Source organism: Lagenorhynchus albirostris, chromosome 9 (assembly GCF_949774975.1).
Source record: "Lagenorhynchus albirostris chromosome 9, mLagAlb1.1, whole genome shotgun sequence".
NCBI lineage: Eukaryota > Metazoa > Chordata > Mammalia > Artiodactyla > Delphinidae > Lagenorhynchus > Lagenorhynchus albirostris.
Window position 1 is genome coordinate 71,204,735 of NC_083103.1, and position 23,566 is coordinate 71,228,300.

A 23,566-nucleotide genomic window follows, 5' to 3' on the forward strand; every position below is an offset into this window, starting at 1 on the left:
ACAAGATGGACTTAATTGATATTTATAGGACATTCCATCCAAAAACAACAGAATACACTTTCTTCTCAAGTGATCATAGAACATTCTCCAGGATAGATCACATCTTGGGTCACAAGTCAAGCCTTGGTAAATTTAAGAAAACTGAAATTGTATCAGGTATCTTTTCCGACCACAATACTATGAGACAAGATATCAATTACAGGAAAAGATCTGTAAAAAAATACAAACACATGGATGCTAAACAATACACTAATAAATAACCAAGGGTTCACTGAAGAAATCAAAGAGGAAATCAAAAAATACCTAGAAACGAATGACAATGAAAACACAATGACCCAAAATCTTTGGGATGAGCAAAAGCAGTTCCAAGAGGGAAGTTTATCACAATACAATCCTACCTCAAGTAACAAGAAAAATCTCAAATAAACAACCTAACCTTACACCTAAAGCAATTAGAGAAAGAAGAACAAAAAACCCCCAAAGATAGCAGAAGGAAAGAAATCATAAAGATCAGATCAGAAATAAATGAAAAAGAAATGAAGGAAATGATAGCAAAGATCACTAAAGCTAAAAGCTGTTTCTTTGAGAAGATAAACAAAACTGATAAACCATTAGCTAGACATCAAGAAAAAAAGGGAGAAGACTCAAGTCAACAGCATTAGAAATGAAAAAGGAGAAGTAACAACTAACACTGCTGAAATACAAAGGATGACGAGAGATTACTACAAGCAACTGTATGCCAATAAAATGGACAACCTGGAAGAAATGGACACATTCTTAGAAAAGCACAACCTTCCAAGACTGAACCAGGAAGAAATAGAAAATATGAACAGACCAAATCACAAGCACTGATATTGAGACTGTGATTAAAAATCTTCCAACAAACAACAGCCCAGGACCAGATGGCTTCACAGGCGAATTCTATCAAACATTTAAAGAAGAGCTAACACCTATCATTCTCAAACTCTTTCAAAATATAGGAGAGGGAGGAACACTCCCAAACTCATTCTACAAGGCCACCAGCACCCTGATACCAAAACCAGACAAAGATGTCACAAAGAAAGAAAACTACAGGCCACCATCACTGATAAACACAGATGCAAAAATCCTCAACAAACTACTAGCAAACAGAATCCAACAGCACATTAAAAGGATCATACAACATGATCAAGTGGGGTTTATCCCAGGAATGCAAGGATTCTTCAATATACGCAAATCAATCAATGTGATAAACCATATTAACAAACTGAAGGAGAAAAACCATATGATCATCTCAGTAGATGCAGAAAAAGCTTTCGACAAACCTCAACACCCATTTACAATAAAAACCCTCCAGAAAGTAGGCATAGCAGGAACTTACCTCAACATAATAAAGGCCATATATGACAAACCCACAGCCAACATCATTCTCAATGGTGAAAAACTGAAACCATTTCCTCTAAGATCAGGTACAAAACAAGGTTGTCCGCTCTCACCATCATTATTCAACATAGTTTCGGAAGTTTTAGCCACAGCAATCAGAGAAGAAAAAGAAATAAAAGGAACCCAAATTGGAAAAGAAGAAGTAAAGCTGTCACTGTTTTCAGATGACATGAGAATACACAGAGAATCCTAAAGATGCTACCAGAGAACTACTAGAGCTAATCAATGAATTTGGTCAAGCAGCAGGATACAAAATTAATGCACAGAAATCTCTTGCATTCCTGTACACTAATGGTAAAAAAATCTGTAAGAGAAATTATGGAAACACTCCTATTTACCACTGCAACAAAAAGAATAAAATACCTAGGAATAAACCTACTTAAGGAGACAAAAGACCTGTATGCAGAAAACTATAAGACACTAAGGAAAGAAATTAAAGATGATACAAACAGATGGAGAGATATACCATGTTCTTGGATTGGAAGAATCAACATTGTGAAAATGACTATACTACCCAGGGGAATCTAAAGATTCAATGCAATCCCTGTGAAACTACCAATGGCATTTTTCACAGAACTAGAACAAAAAATTTCACAGTTTGTATGGAAATACAAAAGACCTGGAACAGCCAAAGCAATCTTCAGAAAGAAAAACGGAGCTGGAGGAATCAGGCTCCCAGACTTCAGACTATACTACAAAGCTACAGTAATCAAGACAGTATGGTACTGTCACAAAAACAGAAATATAGATCAATGGAATAGAAGAGAAAGTCCAGAGATAAACCCACGCACATATGGTGACCGTACTTTTTTGGCTCAGCGGCCATGGCTCACAGGCCCAGCCACTCCGCGGAATGTGGGATTTTCCCGGACCGGGACGTGAACCCGTGTCCCCTGCATCGGCAGGTGGACTCTCAACCTTTGCGCCACCAGGGAAGCCCTGGTGACCGTACTTTTGATAAAGGAGGCAAGAATATACAATGGAGAAAAGACAGACTCTTCATATAAGTGGTGATGGGAAAACTGGAAATCTACATGTAAAAGAATGAAATTAGAACACTCCCTAACACCATACACAAAAATAACTCAAAATGGATTAAAGACCTAAATGTAAGGCCAGACACTATCAAACTCTTAGAGGAAAACATACGCAGAACACTCTTTCACATAAATCACAGCAAGATCCTTTTTGACCCACCTCCTAGAGAAATGGAAATAAAAACAAAAATAAACAAATGGGACCTAATGAAACTTAAAAGCTTTTTGCACAGCAAAGGAAACCATAAATAAGATGAAAAGTCAACCCTCAGAATGGGAGAAAATACTTGCAAATGAAGCAACTGACAAAGGATTAATCTCCAAAATTTACAAGAAGCTCATGCAGCTCAATATCAAAAACACAAACAACCCACTCCAAAAATGGGCAGAAGACCTAAATAGACATTTCTCCAAAGAAGATATACAGATTGCCACCAAACACATGAAAGGATGCTCAACATCACTAATCATTTTAGAGAAATGCAAATCAAAACTACGATGAGGTATCACCTCACACCAGTCAGAATGGCCATCATCAAAAATTCTACAAACAATAAATGCTGGAGAGGGTGTGGAGAAAAGGGAACCCTCTTGCACTGTTGGTGGGAATGTAAATTGATACAGCCAGTATATACGGAGAATAGTATGGAGGTTCCTTATAAAGCTAAAAATAGAACTACCATACCACCCAGCAATCCCATTACCGGGCATATATGCTGAGAAAACCGTAATTCAAAATGAGTCATGTACCACAATGTTCATTGCAGCTCTATTTACAATAGCCAGGACATGGAAGCAACCTAGCTGTCCATCAACAGATGAATGGATAAAGAAGATGTGGCACATATATACAATGGAATATTCCTCAGCCATAAAAAGAAACGAAATTGAACTATTTGTAGTGAGGTGGATGGACCTAGAGTCTGTCATACAGAGTGAAGTAAGTCAGAAAGAAAAAAACAAAACCATATGCTAACACATATATATGGAATCCAAAAGAAAAAAAAAAAAGATTCTGAAGAACATAGGGGCAGGACAGGAATAAAGATGCAGATATAGAGAATGGACTTGAGGACATGGGAGGGGAAAGGGTAAGCTGGGACGAAGTGATAGAGTGGCATGGACAGATATACACTACCAAACGTAAAATAGCTAGCTAGTGGGAAGCAGCTGCATAGCACAGGGAGATCAGCTCGGTGCTTTGTGACCACCTAGAGGGGTGGGATAGGGAGGGTGGGAGGGAGGGAGACGCAAGAGGGAGGAGATATGGGGATATATGTATATGTATAGCTGATTCACTATGTTATAAAGCAGAAACTAACACACCATTATAAAGCAATTATACTCCAATAAAGATGTTAAAAAAAAAAGACGAGGAATGTAATATTTTGCTCTACCCCCTTTTCTGCCTTATATGCCTCTCTCCATCTCTCATCCTAGATAACATCTTAAGTCTCATTCCCGCTAATTCATGGTATTAGGTTTACGGAAGGGAACAAGTAATTACTGGAAAAATACATGCCAGTCTCTGGGGTACCAGCTTCATATACACATTGCCTCATTTCTCCTTTAAGGGGAAATACTTACAGTTTAACAGAGAATGTCTGAAATTCACAATGTCCTCAAAACACTAAATAGGACAGAAGTAATTAGGTACATGATCCATAATTTAATTTAAGGATGGATATCCCAGCTCTGTTTATAATAGCAAAAAAAAAAAAAGAAAGAACCTAAATACCCAAAAACAATTGGTGTTAGTAATTATCATGTTACAGATATTTATTGGCATAGAAAGAAACAGCACCAATTAAAAAAAGGAAGTTGCAATTATCCCATTCTGTCTCAAATATATGTGTGCACGCATCTGCACATAGGCCTGGATGTATAACCAAGATTTAATGGTGTTTCTTATTTAGTTATAGGATTTGGGGTGTTTTAGTTCTGGGGGGACTTTTGGGGTTTTTTTCCGCTTGTATGTGAGGCAATTTTTTAAAGCTAAATTGCATCTCTTCTCTTTCCTTCTCCTAAGGTAGATTTTGGCAATTCTGGACTAGAATTTCTAGTTCCACAATGCTAATATTTATTCTATAGCAGAAATCAGGACCACTGCTCCAGCTAACTGCAAGTTTTCAGTCTGAATAGCTTGTACAGGTGGAGGGCTGCCAGAAGAGGGCAGCACTGGTCACTGAGAACACTGCATGATTTCTACAACAGTGCTGTGCAGACTTCTTTTGTCAGTCACAAGCTCAGTTTATTGTCCAGTTTGGAGAAGGGAAAGAGGAACTAGTAATTGATGAATACCTATTTCTTACGTAAGTAAGCAGGATTATGCACTATTTTTTATCAGGTGAGTTTTGCCCCTAAAACAACCCTGTTAGTTATTATGATTCTCATTTCACAAATAAGCAAATTAAAGTTACTAAAAGGATTAAATAACTGACTCCACATTATACTGGGATTGACATGTACACACTGCTATATTTAAAACAGATAACCAATAAGGATCTACTGTATAGCACAGGGAACACTGATCAATATTCTGTAATAACCTAAATAGGAAAAGAATTTGAAAAAGAATAGATACATTTATATGTATAAATGAGTCACTTTGCTGTATACCTGAAACTAATACAACATTGTTAATCAAGTATATTCCAATATAAAATAAAAAAAAAAATTTAAGTTACACTATCAAGTAGAAGAGTCAGGATTAGAATCTACACTTTTATCACTGAAAAGCCCAAAGTCTTTCTAGTGCACTGTGGCTCCCACCAAACTCATGAAACTGTAACTATAATCCTAATTGCTGGAAGACGATCTCACCTTATTGGCAACAGCATTAACACTTGGCCGGGCATCAAATATAAATATTTTATGAGATTGGGCATTGGAGTCCATGATGGCTTGAAGGTATTTTTCATCTTCTTTGCTTCGCTTCCCACTTACCCCTACCATGGGCTGGCTACACCGAGTGATTGTGGCTTGACTTTCAGGATGAATCCATGATAAAACCTTAATGGGTGGAAAAAAGTGGCAACACACCCTTTACATGCTCCTGTTTATAATCCTTCTGAAAATCATTACTCTATAAAACTCTGCTTTCTAATTGGATTCAAAGGCTAGCCATAAAAGGATATACAAGGCTGCTATGAAAATCATCACCTTTCTTTCAAGCCAATACTAGCATGTGGAAAACTTGGTCTAATTCATTAATCAGATATTGATTTATGAAAGTCACTGATTATTGGAAGTGTGGTCTCTAGAAAAAAAATAGATTAAAACGGGGCTAAGTAAACCCCACTTTTAAAGTCTGAGTACTGTATCAGCAAAACTGTCCAACTATAAAGTCTTCAGAATCTGAATTTTTGTACCTAAAATTATTTGAGCTATCTTTCTAGAACACAGTAATTCATCACAAATTTGTAAAGTTTTCTTCTTTCTAGGATTTAAAGGAAAAAAAGCATTTATCACCATGACCAAAGATGTATAATAAGATAAAGAAACAGTGAATACAGAGCCAACTTTGTTTTCAAGTTAAGAACCATGCAGCTCTCTAATATCCATCTCAAATTCTCCAGAAACGTCTTTAGTCTAAGTCTTTCCTCTGGTTTAAATTTTACTAAATAACACATTCTCTAATATCCCCAGAGAAGACCTGCCGCTGTAGCTATTTTTAATTCTGCAACCATTCTCCCATTTGTCATCCTCATCATTATGTGAAGTACAAAAGCAATGGGAAAGTTTCAGCACAGCTTCGCACTTACTGGGATACGGCCCCGTGATCTGAAGGATGCCACTCTCTTTAATTCTTCATCAGGAATATTTGCCGGCACAACCAAGAGGGCAGGGTATGTATCACAAAGCTCATACCGTTCATTTATCTTTGTTATTCTCCAGCTTTCATTTGGAATTCCCTACATGTGAAATAAAACATAAGACAAATTACTGCCCAACAAAAATATTTTAAAACATCAGAACAGAAGCCTCCTATTCAACTTCTCTTTTCTCCACTATCTATCACTTAAGTTGTTGGAATAGTTATTGTCTGCCTGTGGTGACCAGGCTTTTAGGATGAGATATTCTAACACAGGGATCTGTGTTCATTTTGGCATTCAATTTTACGTTAATAGATCTATTAAATCATTAAATACTGATTGAGTGTTGGGTCTGTCCTAAGCACATCAAATGAAAAGCAAGGCAACAGTAAGACTGAAAATGTTCTTGTCTTTAAAAAGAACACAGTCTCATACAGTTTGACTGGTGAGTAATTCTGCTGCCATTCATCTATACAAAGAAATTTCTGAGGGCAGGCACCAAGAGTCCACCAGAATGCTACATACATGTTTATCACTTATATACCTAAAGTGAATTTTACAGTATTAATAAAATGTTGCTGATATAAAACATATTTAAAAAAACAAGGAAGTAATAGAAGGCAAAACCAAAAACAAAAAAGAGGCAAGAGAAACACTTAAAACAATTTTTTAAAAACACACCAATTATTAAACTCATTTGGTCCTTAAATATTTGCCATATTTATAACTAGTATACCACTTCACATATAGGATTACTTAATAAAACACTTTAAAATTTCCATCCTCCATTCCATAGAAAATAAAGCCATTACATTAAATGGCTGGAATTAAGAAAATACATATATTTTTAATTTTATTACTTCTGACAACTCAATAAACCGAAAAAGACAAAACTGAAAGAAACCAAATTACAGAAAAAAAAAACCCATTTATTGAGCACCTACTATGTGCAGGCACTATGCCAGCAGCCTTTCTCTATCCCTCCCTCCCTCCCCCCCGCCCCCCCCCCACACATATTACTGTATTCAGGTTTCATTACCGTCATTTTATAGATGAAGAAATTGTGGCACAAACTGTAACTTGACCAAAGGAAGTTGTAAAGAATTCCATGTACATTCTAAAACTATCCTTTTGATAAAAAAAGTACATTGTGCCTCAAGAAAAATTCTACTATCCTGGTTCACAAGATTGTTATAAAAATCTGAAATCAAAGGGCAGGAGGTACTCTCCTTTAAAGGGGTATTTCTAAAGTTGTTGCCGAACACCCAGGAGGATATTAAAATTAAGAAAGGAAAACTCCCTTCCAGTAATCATGTGATAAATATTATCAAGAGAGTTTCCACCCATCCCTAGCCAAGGTCTGTCTCTTCATTAGTGCCTTAAATACCATTTATCCCATTTAATTAGCCTGGTCCCAACTTGCTTCCTATGATCTACATCTCTCCTTCCCTCCTGCTTTCCTCAGCTTTCTAGATAACTGTTCAGGTGAGATCCTTACTTATTTCCAGAAATAAAAAAAAGGTTTAAGTAAGAGATGTTTAAAATAAATGTTCATGCTATAATAAAAAATGTACAATGAAAAAAATGAATTCGTAAGTTTATAGAGGTGGTACTCAACCAAGAAACTTGGATACCACTTCTAACTCTCCCTCACCCTCTACTTCCAATGAATGACTAATTTTTATGATTTTTTTCTTCCAAAAGTGCCTGAAAAAAGTTTGCTCACGTCTCTCAATCTTTACTGTCACTTCTCTAATTCAGGCCATTGTCACTTCCCTAATTAAGGCCATTGTCACTTCTCTTTTGTCCCTCTGCAATCCATTCTCCACACTGCCTCAAAATTCTTTTAAGATGCAAAAGCTATCACATCATTCTTCTGCCTAAAAACTATCAATAGCTACCTATTCCTTTTCACATAAAGTATAGAATCCTTTATGGGACTTGGCAAAGACCTTCACACTCCTGCTTTCCCCACTGATCTCTGGCCACTCTACAAGGAAGCTTCTACAAGAAGCAAAATTAGTTTCTGAAGTTTTCTTAGAAAATATGGAGTCAAAGCTGAGAGGGTCAGATCTCCTGAGATCCTAGTGTACCATCTTTAACACAGGTAGGTAACTCCCATCTCTCTCTCACTGCCTTCCCATATCCTTGAAAAATCACTACCAGGGAGAACTGTTACCACTGAGGTTGTGTCAGATTTTTCAGAAAAATGGATGGGTGGGAGTAGAATCATTGACTTAAATTACCTTAATGGCTATTGTCCTCCTCATTCTTAGAGAAGCTGACACACCTAACTGCACTAAAGAAGTGCCTTCCAAGCAGAAAACTGGAGTTGGCTAGTCAGCATATACATTCTTTGTAGACAGTGCTAAAGATATAAGGACAACTGTTGATCTCTGGCATACATCTTTCTTCTCTCCATGCAAATCACTGCCCTTCAGTTAATGTAACCATTTGTCAGTCAATTTACAACCAAATTAACTGGATTATAGCTTTCCCTAGTTACTTACATTCCATTTCTGAGGATAAATTCTGTTCTCCTTTACTGTACTTGAGTGCTCTCCAAATTTGTTAAGCAAGGTATCTACCATATGATTATTTCTGCAGAAGACCATGCTCATTTTCTATATACTGATTTTTACTATTTTAGCAACTTGATGATTTCTCTTGACCTTATCCACAAATTTCAGGGTCCTCTGTATAATCACTACATGTGTCAAGAGAAAATTAAAGAAATACTCTCTTATACAACAAACAAATGGTTACTAACAGCTTTGCCCATTTAAAAAATATATAATCTAATTTCTTTAGGCACTATAAGGTATAGGTCTACAAATTTAATGTGGCTTTCATTTTGTGTTTCAGCGGCAGCACACAAAAAGCCAACCAATCATGACTTCTATATTTAGAGCTTTACAATGTAACAAATATAATAATAATCATTTGGATCGATTTCTATGGTTTATAATGTGCCTTTCTGTGTATCACTAATCCTTCAAACAATCCTATAAGGCAGTTCCTATCACCAAGTAAAAAAATAAATGCACTGTGACATGAGTGACTCATTCAACAGCACATATCTAAGTGTGAGAGCTAAGCAAGTGCCAGAGGTAGGATTCAAAACTGAGTCTTCTAAATGATCTGGAATTAGATTGTGGTGACAGCTGCACAACCTTATGAATATGTTAAAAAACAGTGATGTAGGGCTTCCCTGGTGGCGCAGTGGTTGAGAGTCTGCCTGCCGATGCAGGGGACACGGGTTCGTGCCCCGGTCCGGGAAGATCCCACATGCCGCAGAGCGGCTGGGCCCGTGAGCCATGGCCGCTGAGTCTGCGCATCCGGAGCCTGTGCTCCGCAACGGGAGAGGCCACGGCAGTGAGAGGCCCGCGTACCGCTAAAACAAACAAACAAACAAACAAAAAACCAGTGGTGTACACTTTAAAGTAGAAAATTTTATGGTATGTGAATTATATATCAATTTTAAAGAAAAAAAGAATAGAGAGAAGCCGTGTGTTTTGAGATGGTATAATCTCCAAAATATGTTAAATGAAAAAGAAGGGTACAGTGTGTACAGAATGCTATTATCTGCTTTAAAAAAATACTCTATACACATTATACAAGCTGTGTAGCATAAAATCTCTGAAAGGATATAAGGGTAATGAATAACATTATTTCCTAAAGGGAGAGGAACTGGGATGGCTGGGGAACAATGTTGGCCGGAAGGGAAACCTTCCTTTCAGTATACCCTTTTATACCTTTTGAATTTTATACAGAGTGTGAGTATTACCGCATCCAATTTTTTTTTTAATTTAGAAGAAGAAAAAAGGAATACTCTGATGCTTTATTTTTAGTCTCAACATTTACATTAAGAGATTACCCTGAATAGCAAAGGAAAAACCATCAACAAAATGAAAAGGCACCCTATGAAATTGGAGAAAATATTTGCAAACCATATACCTGATATGGCGTTAATATCCAAAATATATAAAGAACTTAAAAACAACAAGAAATCTGATTAAAAATGAGCAAAGGATCTGAATAAACATTTTCCCAAAGACATACAACTGGCTAGCGAACACATGAAAAGATGCTCAACATCACTCATCATCAGGGAAATGCAAATCAAAACTACAATGAGATATCACCTCACACCTGTTAAAATGGCTAATTACACAGCATTGTAAAGCAATTATACTCCAATAAAGATGTACTAAAAAATAAATGAATAATTTTTAAAATAAATAAATAAACAATAAAATAAAATGGCTAATCACCAAAAAAACAAGAAATCACAAGTGTTGGCGGGGATGTGCAGAAAAGGGAGCCCTTGTGCAGTGTTGGTGGGAAACAGTAAGGAGGTTCCTCAAAATATTAAAAATAGAACTACTATATGATCCAGCAATTCCACTTCTGAGTATTTATTCGAAGAAAATGAAAACACTAACTCAAAAAGATATATGCTTCCATTCATTGTAGCATTATTTACAATAGCCAAGATATGGACACAATATAAGTGCTCACTGATGAATAAAGAAAATATATGTGTGTATATATATATATATAAAGAGAGTGAGAGATCTCTATATATAATGGAATTTTATTCAACCATAGAAAGAATGAAATCTTGCCACTTGTGACAACATGGATGGAACCTGAGTGCACAATGTTAAGTGAAATAAGAGAGAAAAAAGCAAATATTGTATGATGATCTTACGTATATGTGGAATCTTAAAAAAAAACAAAACAAGAAAACAAGCTCATAGATAAAGGGAACAAACTGATGGTTGGTTGTTGGAAGCTTGGAAGCAGGAGGTCAGGAGTGGGCGAAATGGTGAAGGGAGCCAAAAGGTACAAGCTTCCAATTATAAAGTAAATGTAAGTCACAGGGATACACTGTACAGCATGGTAACTATAGTTAATACTGTACTGTATATTTGAAAGTTGCGAAGAGAATAAATCTTGAAAGATCTCATCACAAGAAAAAGAATCCTGTAACTGTTTTTGGTGACACTGTCTAGATGTTAACTAGACTTACTGTGGTGATCATTTCGCAATATTTATAAATATCAAATCATTATGGTGTACACCTGAAACTAATATAATGTCGTATGTCAATTATACCTCAATGAAAACAAGGAAAGAAACAAACAGAAGAGATTATCTTCATTTTCTTCAGTAATAAACTTAAATTTAAAAAAAAAAAGTCTTCTAACTACACCAAATACAGTGTCCTCTCCACTAGACTTTAACTTAGTTGACTCAGAGACAAAGTGTCTAACTCTGCAGTAAAAAGCCAACAAATTAATCTAGTAAATCAAAGACCATAGAGCATCTGTACCATTCAGTATAGAGTTCAATGCTGTATTCTAATTACTGCATTTCCTAATCTCATAATTCTCTTTCTGAATGTGTACAGCTGTTCATTTACTTTTTTTCAATTGGAGTATAGCTAATTTACAATATTGTATTAGTTTCAAATGTACAGTAAAGTGATTCAGTTATAGATATTTTCTGATTTTTTTCCATTATAGGTTATTACAAGATATTGAATATAGGTTCTTGTACTATACAGTAAATCAATGTTGTTTATTTTACGTACAGTGGTGTGTATCTGTTAATCCCATACTCCTAACTTATCTCTCCCCCCACCTCTTTCTCCTTTGGTAAACATGAGTCTGTTTTCTATGTCAGTGAGTCGTTTCTGTTTTGTAAACAAGTTCATCTGTATTACTTTTTTAGTTCCACATGTAAGTGACATTATATATTTGTCTTTCTCTGCCTGGCTTACTTCACTCAGTATGATAATCTCTAGGTCCATTCACATTGCTGCAAATGGCAATATTTCATTCCATTTATGGCTGAGTAATATTCCTGTGTGTGTGTGTGTGTGTGTGTGTGTGTGTGTGTGTGTACACATCTTCTTGATCCATTCATCAGTTGATGAACAGTTAGGTTGCTTCCATGCCTTTGCTACTGTAAATAGTGATGCTATGAAACATTAGGGTGCATGTATCTCTTTGAATTAGAGTTTTCATCTTTTCCAGATCACATGGTAACTCTATTTTTAGTTTTTTAAGGAACCTCCAGACTATTTTCCATAGTGACTATACTAATTTACATTCCCACCAAAAGTGTAGGAAGGTTCTCTTTTCTCCACACCCTCTGCAGCATTTATTTGTAGACTTTTTGATGACAGCCATTCTAACCAGGGTGAGGTGATACTTCATAATAGTTTTGTGTTTTTTTGTTTTTGCGGTACGTGGGCCTCTCACTGTTGCGGCCTCTCCCTGTTGCGGCCTCTCCCGTTGCAGAGCACAGGCTCCGGATGCGCAGGCTCAGCGGCCATGGCTCACGGGCCCAGCTGCTCCGCGGTATGTGGGATCTTCCCGAACCGGGGCACGAACCCATGTCCCCTGCATGGGCAGGTGGACTCTCAACCACTGCACCACCAGGGAAGCCCTCATTATAGTTTTGAATTGCATTTCTCTAATAATTGGCAATGTTGAGCCTCTTTTCATGTGATTGTTGGCCATCTGCATGTCTTTGGAGAAATGTCTATTTAGGTCTTCTGCCCATTTTTTGATCGGGTTGTTTTTTCGCACTCACTCTTCAACTTATTCTTTTTCATATTAATTTCTTTCTTTTTGTGGACACAGTTATCTCATCTCCTTTCCAAAGTTCTATGTTGAATGCTACTACAACAGACAGCAATTTTTGCCCAGATTCCCAAAGAATATTCTTTATTTTTACAGTTCTACAGACATTTGTTAGATTTTCTGATTGCTTTGCCACCTAATTCGGACACTGGATTTTTGGTTTAGCAAAAATTTTGCAATGTTACGTGTAGACTCTTGGTTTTTAAAAGCTGATCCATTTATTTTGTATTCTGCTTCATATTTTTCCAGCTGATGGTTTTATAACTGAATGGTTTTATAACTGATGGTTTTATAACTAATTTTAAATTTTACTTGCCACATGCAATTGAGCAACAAAATCAGTTTCAAACCATCTGGATATCTTTAGTTCTCTAGTGATGGTTTTTTATTCTTCCTGGCTTTCTGAAACAAACCTAAAAAATTAGAAGCTTTATAGTAATTAAAATGCAATGTTTAAAATCTAAATATAAAAATCGTAGCCTAATGTTTGTCATATTTGAATTCTAGAATAATTTGAATATCAAATCTAATAATTACCAAGAAACAATCAATGTGTCTGAAAAATTCTCAAGAATGCACAGTGAACATGTGGAAAGTTAAAAATAAAGACTATTTTTGGTAGAGTTTAAGTACTGCAGTATAGGAACTCTGGGAAGTGGTATATTGAGGAAGAATAGGGAGAATGATACACTATAACACAGATTTCAAGACAGAATTCTGCTTTAATCTCCTACTGTGGTGAATCACATTATTAGGTTTTCTAATATTAAGCAAACTCACCTTAGTCATGATGTATTATCTCTTTTGTATACTATCAGATTTGATTTATTAACATTTTATGTAGAAGTGTGTCCTCTGAAAATGCAGAACTTTCAAAATTTTATGTGCAGCTAAATTATAAGTAGTAGAATTATTAGGAAATGTTTTCAGAATTAAATTATAGGATACCCAAAAAGAAAAATCTGAGTGAATAATGCGAATGACATATAAAAACATTAAAATGTAAATATATTTACAATTTTATTTTTATAATTATTAAACATTTTTTCAATAAACTGATTTACTTGTAAACTCTTAGATAAGTAAAGATTCATGAAAGATCATTGGCATAGTCTGAAAAGCTGTTTAAAGAAACTGAAAGGCAATCAAAAAAATCAAGATTAGCCTTTGTTAAAGAAACAACAAAACCCACAAAACTATATAAAGCTGTTCACTTCTATCCATGAACATTCTGTTGTAATGAAAAGAATACAGAATATTGAAATTCAAAAAAAAAAGTACTTACCTGCCTTCTATACTCTAAAAGAGAGTCATATAGCTTCCACCCATTTTCAGGGAATACTTCTTTGTACTCAAAAGCAAAAAGAGGCTACAAAAAGTAAAGAGTTAATAGCTAAAAAAGACATTTAAGAAGGTAATGAATCAGAAATGTAACCTTATCATACCCCATGTTTTCATTTACTTATCTGTAAGGATATTTTGTATTGATATTCTTCTTTATATTGTTGTTTTAGCTTTTGTTTTATAATTTTGAAAACTTACTTTTTTTATATTTTCAAGCACAGAAAAGCACAAAGGTCTGCCACCAAGATTTATCAAATGCTAACATATCACCATGTTTCCTTCAGATATCTTTGGTAGCTGTTTTAGGTTTACTTCTAAATAATGAAAGATATTACATAAAAAAGACATCTCCTGATATAATTAATTAGTTTGACATCACAGATATCAGCAGTTAAGCAGCTTTAAGGATTATGCTACATTTTCTAAAACATACTGAATAAACTTTTTAATTTGGGGCTTGCAATCTGTACCAAAAAAGAAACTTTAATTTATCATTAATGTAGACAGAATAGCAGGAACAACTATGATGATAAACACTCAAACTCGAGTCAGAAGACCAGGATTGATTCTAAATTTTACTTCTTACTAACTACGCCACTGAGTCAATTATTTACCTGCTCCTGGTTTCAACTTTAAAATACGGATAAATAATATTTAGCACCACAGAAGCTACTGTAGAAGTTAGATTATATAAAATAAATGAGGAAACCTAGTACTGTTAATAGCACACAGTAGGAACTCAGTTCTAAGTATTTATCCACCCTTCCCTCCTGAAATTTCTAGACTTAACTCTCAGCTCTCAATTAAAAAGATTTCACATCCTAATGAAAACCACATACAGCTTTTCATCGTGGAAATACCCTGGATAGAAAGATCATATAATGACAGAATGTCAGTCTGCAGGGATGGACCTCAGAAATCAGCTAGTCCAGCTTCCTCATTTTATACCTTAAAAAGCTTGTCCTATAGATTAAATCTAAACTAGACATCTGGCAAAGTGGGACTGTAAACAGAGAGATTCTAAATAGCCTAGTTTCTTGACACTACACCAATAATTATAATATAGCTTTTTCAAAGATGAGAAACCTCTTACCAGGTTATTAGAGACAGGAAATGCATATTTCATTAGATTCTCAAATATAGATCTTCTTGTTCGCCCCTCAGGTTTGTGAGCAAACCGTAAGTTCCGGATATCCTAGAAAAGAGTTATGATCCAAGTCACCTATCATTGTTTGTTCACTTTTCATTTAATGAACAAATAAGGCAACTATTTGTTCATTAAATAAAAAGTGAGTGAATGTGAGATACAAAAATAGACAACAGCTCCTGGAGGCAGGGAAATTACAATGCCTTATTGAGAGAAACAAATATAAACACAAGACACTCTGATACAAGGCAGAATTCAGAGGACGGAAAATTTCCCTCTGCTTATGAACAAAAGGCCACTGAAGGAGCCAGCATCTCATGTAGGCACTGGAGATTAGAGATACTATATCTGAAGTCATGATATTACATGGCTGATACACACTATCAACACTATGCCCTGGGACTTCCCTGGTGGTCCAGTGGTAAAGAATCCACCTTCCAATGCAGGGGACACGGGTTGATCCCTGGTCAGGGAACTAAGACTCCACATGCCATGGGGCAACTAAGCCCCCTCACCACAATTACTGAGCTCGCGTGCCTCAACTAGAGAGCCCGCTTGCCACAAACTATACAGCCCACGTGCTCTGGAACCCCCACGCCACAACTACAGAGCCCACATGCCACAACTAGAGAAGAGAAAACCTGCACACCACAACTAGAGAGAAGCCCACGCACCGGAACAAGAGATCCCGCGTGCCTCAACGAATATCCCACATGCCGCAACTAAGACCCAACACAGCCAAAAATAAATAAATAAATAAATCTTAAAAAAAAAATTATGTCCTTTCCCTGTGAAAGCTCAATGTCTGTTATGAATTTCCCTATTAAAAACCTGATTAGCTGTTGTTATATTTCATAAATGTCTTCATTCCCATTATGCTTGGTGATCACTTGCCTATTTACAATCCCTTGCCAGGACTCATTTCCATTGGATCTTCAATTCATTAGGCTCCTGCTACTAGACTGATAGAACCAAACTCTGCCTAAAGGTCTTCCTCCAGTCCACGTCCCAAGCTCTTCAACTATCTACTAGCAAAAACTTTGAATAGTTTGACTGATATCATCCAGGCTCTAAAGTCAGATCTAAAGAGCAAAATTCCCTTCCCTTATTTGTTCTCAAGCAGTTTTCTATGCTCAGGCTGAATGTAGATATTCATGCTCCAATTTACTGAGATCTTAATAGCACTAAGAAAATAAACGGGATTGTGAATAATTTCAAGACTATTCATTTTATTTAAGTGGTTTCATCTAGACAGAATTCAAAATAGCTTTATTCCACTGCATTCTGTAAAACTGAGCACACAGACACTCCACTACAATGCACCTACAGAACATGAACAAGTAGAACATTTTATTATAAATCTGATCCAAAATTAGAATGCCAGCTCTACCATCTTTTAAAACAAATGTGTGAGAACCTAAGCTGATACTTTGTTTTTCATCAGTAAATACCTTTACAACTAATAGAGATATTCATAATCAGTCTGTTAAACAGAGCTCTCCAAAAGTACCAGAGCAGGGGCGCTACAAATGTTTGGGTTTATTGATAATGGTCTTGTTCTATGGAAAAAGTTATATTTAAAATGATCAAAATTTCAGTCACCCTCTTTCATGTCCTCTTATATTCTGTGCTCTATTTACTCTTTAGACCACAGAAGAGCCATCAGGAGACAATGTGCCTGTCACACAACTGACAGCTATTATACTCTTAGAGCCCTTCCAACTATAATGGAAAACCACACAAATAATTACTAAGTCATTAGCTTTAATATACTAGATTCATAAAGCTTCTAAGATTGTCATGAGAAAGGATCTTGAAAGTTACGCATATGCTGTTGCTTTTACTCTTTTGGCACTCGCAGAACAGCAAAAGAAAGGAAAAAGATGATCTAGAAGTGAGATGTACACAGCTGTTAATTAGGCTATATAGTAAGGAGAACAGTGACCTTAGAAGTGGCAATGGTATTAAATATTTATGACTGAATGTTAAGATTATAACAATCTAACTCTCATTCAAGTATCAATGCACTTAAAGAATACTAGTTAGATAAGAAAATACAGAAGGTCTATAACATGAAGTTTTCCTCACCATTGTTTTAGAAGCAGAAAAATTATGAGAACTAGAAATAGGAAAGGGAGTTGATTGTATCACAATCAGTTCCTCCACTACAAAGTACTATGAGCCTTAACTGCTCAGAGCCTTATGTTTCTAATTTGTAAATTAAAGGTAATAATGTCCATCATGCTTACTTCAAGATTTTTATGAGGCTCAAAAATGAAATAATGAATGTGAGAGTACTTTGTGTTCAGTCCAAAAAATTCAAGTCTAATTCACGACCAATCACCTTTTTATTACTCCTAAATGTTATTTTCTTCTACCAGAATGACACTTCTAGCATGAAATCCATTTGATATTTTGGAAGTTTCTAAAATATCTATTTAGTAGAAAGCTTTTCAAACAAAAAAAAAATTGCATACATATTACAACATTTACCTTGCACACAGTTTCAAGTCCGTAAGAGTTTTCACCTCGACTAGAAGCACCACCAATTTTTTCTACTCTACTTATAACACCAAGAGAAGCATCTAAAACAAATGGGGGATCCTAAAGGAAGGAAAAAAAATTAAAACTGAGCAACTGATACTGTACAATTATAGCTGAGAAAAATATTAACTAGAAATGCTTTAATTAACAATGACCAAAGAATGAACAAACAACATACAGATGTACATATAAAAATCTGATCCAACAAGCCTTACCCGTTCCATGCTTTTGAAATATAACCTGTAATTCGTAACAGTCAGAGTTCCTCGTACAGCACCAGTGAATGGACATATATAAGTTACATCTTTGGCTGAAAAGGAAAAGAGCCCACAATTTACTATACATTGTGCACTATTAAAAACTGCACTATCATCTTTTCACAAACAAAATTTAAAAGAATTCTGATTGCTAGTCTAAATTATGATCAAAAAAATCACAGAATCAGTGATTCAAAGAGACCTCAAATGCCAAATCCAAGCTTCTAACCACACACTAATCCGGGGAAGGAATGTAGAATAAATGGGAAGGATTGAAGAAGCAGAGGAACATCTTTCACCCTGAGACAGACACAAGGAAACAAAGATGGCCACTCTCCCTGATGGACAGATGAGGTGTGGCAGTTGGAGTAGTGAGTGGAGGAGTAGTGGTAAAGGTGGGAACAACAGTAAATGTCTCAAGTCACAGTCACCAAACATCTAATCATAGTTCCTAGATCATCTCTCCAATCTGCTGGTCTTCTTCTAGCCACAGTCTAGTGTGTCACCATTCCTCTAACTATACAATACCTAAAACATAATAACAGAAACTCCTGACCTGATTATATTTATACGGAAAATACTGTACAGAAAATGAAACATATGAAATAGATTCTTAGAAAAAATAACAGTACAATAAGAGGGTATTATATTCCTGAACGAGCAACAGATGTCAAACTTTGTAGAGAAATAATCACAAGCATTGTTTAATTAAATGATAAATGATGAATCTATACAGTATTATCGCTTTTTAAAATGTGTTAATTAAGCAGGGTAACTCAGCTACCACCAGCTCAAAATAATATTTAATATGGTAGAGTTCATATGCCCAATACAAAGGTTTTTTGTATCTTAAAACATTCATAAATCCCTGCTATGTCATTACTGTAGCAAAGCAGCAGATAAAGGAACATCTTCATTGTTCCAAGAAACTAAGTCACAATTAGGAGCAAAAAATTTCTAAGAACCTTTCAAGGGACTTCTGGGAAAACTTAGGAACATGAAATATGTTTAATAAGGTATTGCAACTTCCTTGACTTTGCTTTCTATTCCTCACTTTGAAGGACTGACCGCTTTGTTTGGAATTTGAAATGAGACTGATCTTCCAACAAACATTTCTAACCTTCAAAATAGCTCCCTTGGGAATGTTCAAGTATGAGCTAAATTATTTGACTCATTGTTTCCAATGCATTTCCAATGCTTCATTTAGAGGGAAGCTATTAAAATTAAATAAACCAATCATTATAGAAAGATACATAAGCTTGCCTTGCAGACATTTTCTTTCCCTTATGAATTTTTGTCTCAACTGGGAAAGCTTTATTCAATGTTACTAAAGACGTTTCTTGATTTTTTCCAGAGCCAATTTTCTTCACTCACACAAGAAAATCAGTCTTATTATTCTATATTCTACTACAGGATATGTCCCTCTTAGTCCCAGCCCAAAGTTTTTGTTACAACTTCCTTTATTCTAAAATCATGAAATAATATACATGAAAGTCCTTCCAAAATTAAAAGTACTCTACTAGATATCGGGTTGGCCAAAAAGTTCGTTTGGTTAATGAATACGTTATTCAATAAAGTTCTTGATGAAAATTACTTACAACCCAATGAACTTTTTGGCCAACCCAAGGGTTTATAGCTATGTTACTATTATCATCATTAGGCTTGGCTTTGCTCTGTCCCTTTTATCCTTTTTCCTCAGGCTGGTGGCAGCTAAGTCACTCTGAAGAGAGAATTTATGCCTAGCAGAGTTTGTACCAAGTAGAAGAGAGACTGTGATTAGGAATCTTAACCAGAGTGAATGACAACAGTAACAACCAGCACTGACAGCCTAGCACTTCAGAATTTATAAAGTACTTTTTACCTGAGTACCTCCCTTAACCTTCAAAACAACCTTTAAATATAAAACCTCTAATTACCTACAATTTTTAGATGAGAATACCAGGGCTCAGAGAAGTAAAACAAATTATCTAAAGTTTCAGAACCAGTAACTGCTAAGATTAGAACTTGAATGCAATTCCTATGACTGCAAATCCAAATTTCCTTCCACCACATCATGCAAAGCTAAGCCACTCAAGTAGCACAGTCTGTCTCCTGTGTTAAAGGGTGAAATACTGCCGTCTGGGGCCACCTCTACTGCTGATGTGCGCAGGCCACAATATCCTGAGACTGTTGCTGCTACTGTTAAAGCATTCTGTTGATGTTCCTAACACTACTCTTTTAAAAAATGTCTAAACTGCAGATTTACATTAGACCAACTAAGAATGTCTTTTCTATATGAAGTAATACACTCAAGGTTACCAGCCTTATCCTTTGTATTACATTTAATTTTTTGAAGAATAATCAAGTCTATACAGATGACTTTGAATCAGAATATTTTATTTAATACATTAGTTATTCCTCTAAATTTCGCAATACTGATACTGCCTAGTGGTACCAAAAGAGCTTAGGTTTACCAGTCCTCTCAAATTTTCCCTGAGCTCACAAAGAATCAATAATAGTTTCCATGAGGCAGACCAAAATGACTTTGAGAATACATATCTATAAGGATGCAAAATATATACAAATAAATGTAATATATGAGAGCATGCAATCTGTGCAGAAAGAGAGGCACAAAAACATACTCTAAGTAATACAAAGAAGGAAAGTCCATTAAGTTATGGGATCGGAGAAGGCTCAAGGAACACAGCCATGTGAGTTGTGCCCCAGTGGTTGGTATCCTTTTAATGGGCAGAGATGTTGATACAGCACTCAATGCAGAGAAGAACCTAAACTAAAATACAGAAGAAGGTAACTATTTGGACAAGGTAAGTATATAGTCTGGATCTCTCTAATTTATATATCACATTCTGTTCATTCCTTCTCAATTTCCCTCCCTAGTTCCTCTTCTACCATTTACCAAAGCTATGTTCTTGGTCCTCTTTTTACTCCATAACTCTCTGGGTTATCTTCCTCCTTTCATTTTCAACTAATATCCATATTCTGATGATTTCAAAATATGTACTTCCAGCCCTGCTCTCTCTCCCAAACTCCTACAAGTTTCTCATAGGTACCTGAAATTCAATGTACATAAATATTATACCAAGGGCTCATGAAAATGAAAGAAAAAGATATCATTCAAGAAATTTCTAGAGATTCCTCCTCTGGATCTGGTAACTGATTGAATGTCAGAGTTCAGGAAAAAAGAGCAGCCGATGGGGCTTCCCTGGTGGCCCAGTGGTTGAGAGTCCGCCTGCCGATGCAGGGGACATGGGTTCGTACCCAGGTCTGGGAAGATCCCACATGCCGCAGAGCGGCTGGGCCCGTGAGCCATGGCCGCTGAGCCTGTGCGTCCGGAGCCTGTGCTCCGCAACGGGAGAGGCTGCAACAGTGAGAGGCCCACGTACCGCAAAAAAAAAAAAAAAAAAAAAAAAAGAAAAGGAGTAAATTTAGAGATAAAGGTGATGACAGTTTTGGAGATGCTGAGCATAAGGGATATCTACAGAATATCCAAGGGCATGTGTCTAAGACACAGGCATTTGTTTTATACGTATTAAGACAGAGGTTCACACTAGAAGTAACAAATTTTGGAGTCATCAGTAAATACATGGTAGGTAAAGCTACTAATTTAGATATGATCAACTAAAAAGAGCAAATAGGAGAGCAAAGGGAAATGAGCCAAGGATGAAGTCCTAACTGGAGTGTTGCTATCTAAAGGAAAGGAAGACAACAAAAGAGATCTGAGTGGTAACTTGAAAATCTTTCATAAGGTCATTTATCATAGTGGAAATAGCATATGCTTTAGGCTCAGAAGAGGGAAAAAAAATTGTCTCAATGCTAGCTATAACTTTACTAGTTAGGTAGTCTCCCTATGCCTTAGTTTCTTCATCTACAAAATGGGATTAATATCTTCCTCAGAAGATCACTGTGAGGATGATTTAATGAGACAGTAAGGACTTAATAGTGATAACTACTGTTGTTATATAATATCCAGTGGTAATAACACATAACACCTAACTTAGTAGGTAGCTCAGCAGAACAAGCTTAGGATACCTGAGGTGAGTGGGGGGGAAAAAGGAATGTGGAGGTATTCAATTAAGAAGTAAAAGAAAGAAGAGAGAAATGCTAAGTGTGAAGGAACTAAATGTACGTCAGGCAATAACAACACATTTAAGGGATAGGTCCCCTTTGGCTTGCTTATTTTTACACAAGGAAATGACATGCGACCAGGGGAAATCAGGCATTTAAGTGCTTTTTAAAATTATGATTGATAATCAAATGAAAGGTGGTGTTTACTTTGACTGAAAAACCATCTACTGTATTCTCCTATATATTACTTTATTTCTCAAAAGCTATGAGTATTTTCTTTTAATGACTGAATAATATTCCATTGTATATATATAAATATATAAACATACCACATCTTTTTTTCAATCATCTTACGTTATTTCTTTAGAGTTCTTTTACGAACACAAGCATACAATTTTTTCTTTTCTTTTTTTTTTAACTGAAGTATAGTTTCTGTACCATATTATGTAAGCTATAGGTGCACATATGGCGATTCACAATTTTTAAAGGTTTTATTCCATTATAGTTGTTCTAAATTACTGGTTATATTCCCTGTGTTGTACAATATAGCCTTGTAGCTTATTTTATACCTAATAGTTTGTACCTCTTAATCTCCTATGCCTATATTGCCCCTCCCCACTTCCCTCACCCCACCTGTGACCACTAGTTTGTTCTCTATATCTGTGAGTCTGCTTCTTTTTTGTTATATTCACTAGTCTGTTGTACTTTTTAGATTCTACATATAAGAGATATCATACAGTATTTGTCTCTCTTTGACTTATTTCACCTAGCATAATGACCTCCAAGTCCATCCATGTTGCTGCAAATGGCAAAATTTCACCTTTTTATGGCTGAGTAATATTCCATTTTACACACACACACACACACACACACACACACACACACACACCCCACAGCTTCTTTATCCATTCATCTACTGACAAACACTTAGGTTGCTTCCATATCGTGGAAACTGTAAATAATGCTGCTATGAACACTGGAGTGCATGTATCTTTCTGAATCAGTGTCTTGGGGTTTTTTTTTCCACCCAGGAGTGGAACTGCAGGGTCACACGGTAGTTCTATATATACCTCATCTTCTTTATCCATTCCTCTGTCAATGGACACCTAGAAAAGAATGAAATCTTGCCATCTGCAAGAACATGAATAGACCTGGAGGGTATTATATTTAATGAAGTAAGTCAGACAGAGAAAGACAAACACCATACCATTTATGTATACATGGAATTAAAAAAACAAAGGAACAAATATAACAAAACAGAAACAGATACAGAGAACAA

General features: G+C 35.8%; 1 protein-coding gene across 1 annotated transcript in view; it reads right to left on the reverse strand.

Moving 5' to 3' along the window:
* The window catches only part of MTMR2 (myotubularin related protein 2), a 102,399-nt gene that overhangs the window by 18,248 nt on the left and 60,585 nt on the right, over nucleotides 1-23,566 (reverse strand). Inside the window, exons 4-9 of the mRNA XM_060160260.1 lie at nucleotides 18,181-18,275; nucleotides 17,915-18,025; nucleotides 15,368-15,469; nucleotides 14,216-14,299; nucleotides 6,224-6,373; nucleotides 5,283-5,471 (exon numbers count right to left, since the gene is read on the reverse strand). Of these exons, the coding sequence (XP_060016243.1) occupies nucleotides 5,283-5,471; nucleotides 6,224-6,373; nucleotides 14,216-14,299; nucleotides 15,368-15,469; nucleotides 17,915-18,025; nucleotides 18,181-18,275 (731 nt within the window). The remainder of the gene's footprint in view (nucleotides 1-5,282; nucleotides 5,472-6,223; nucleotides 6,374-14,215; nucleotides 14,300-15,367; nucleotides 15,470-17,914; nucleotides 18,026-18,180; nucleotides 18,276-23,566) is intronic.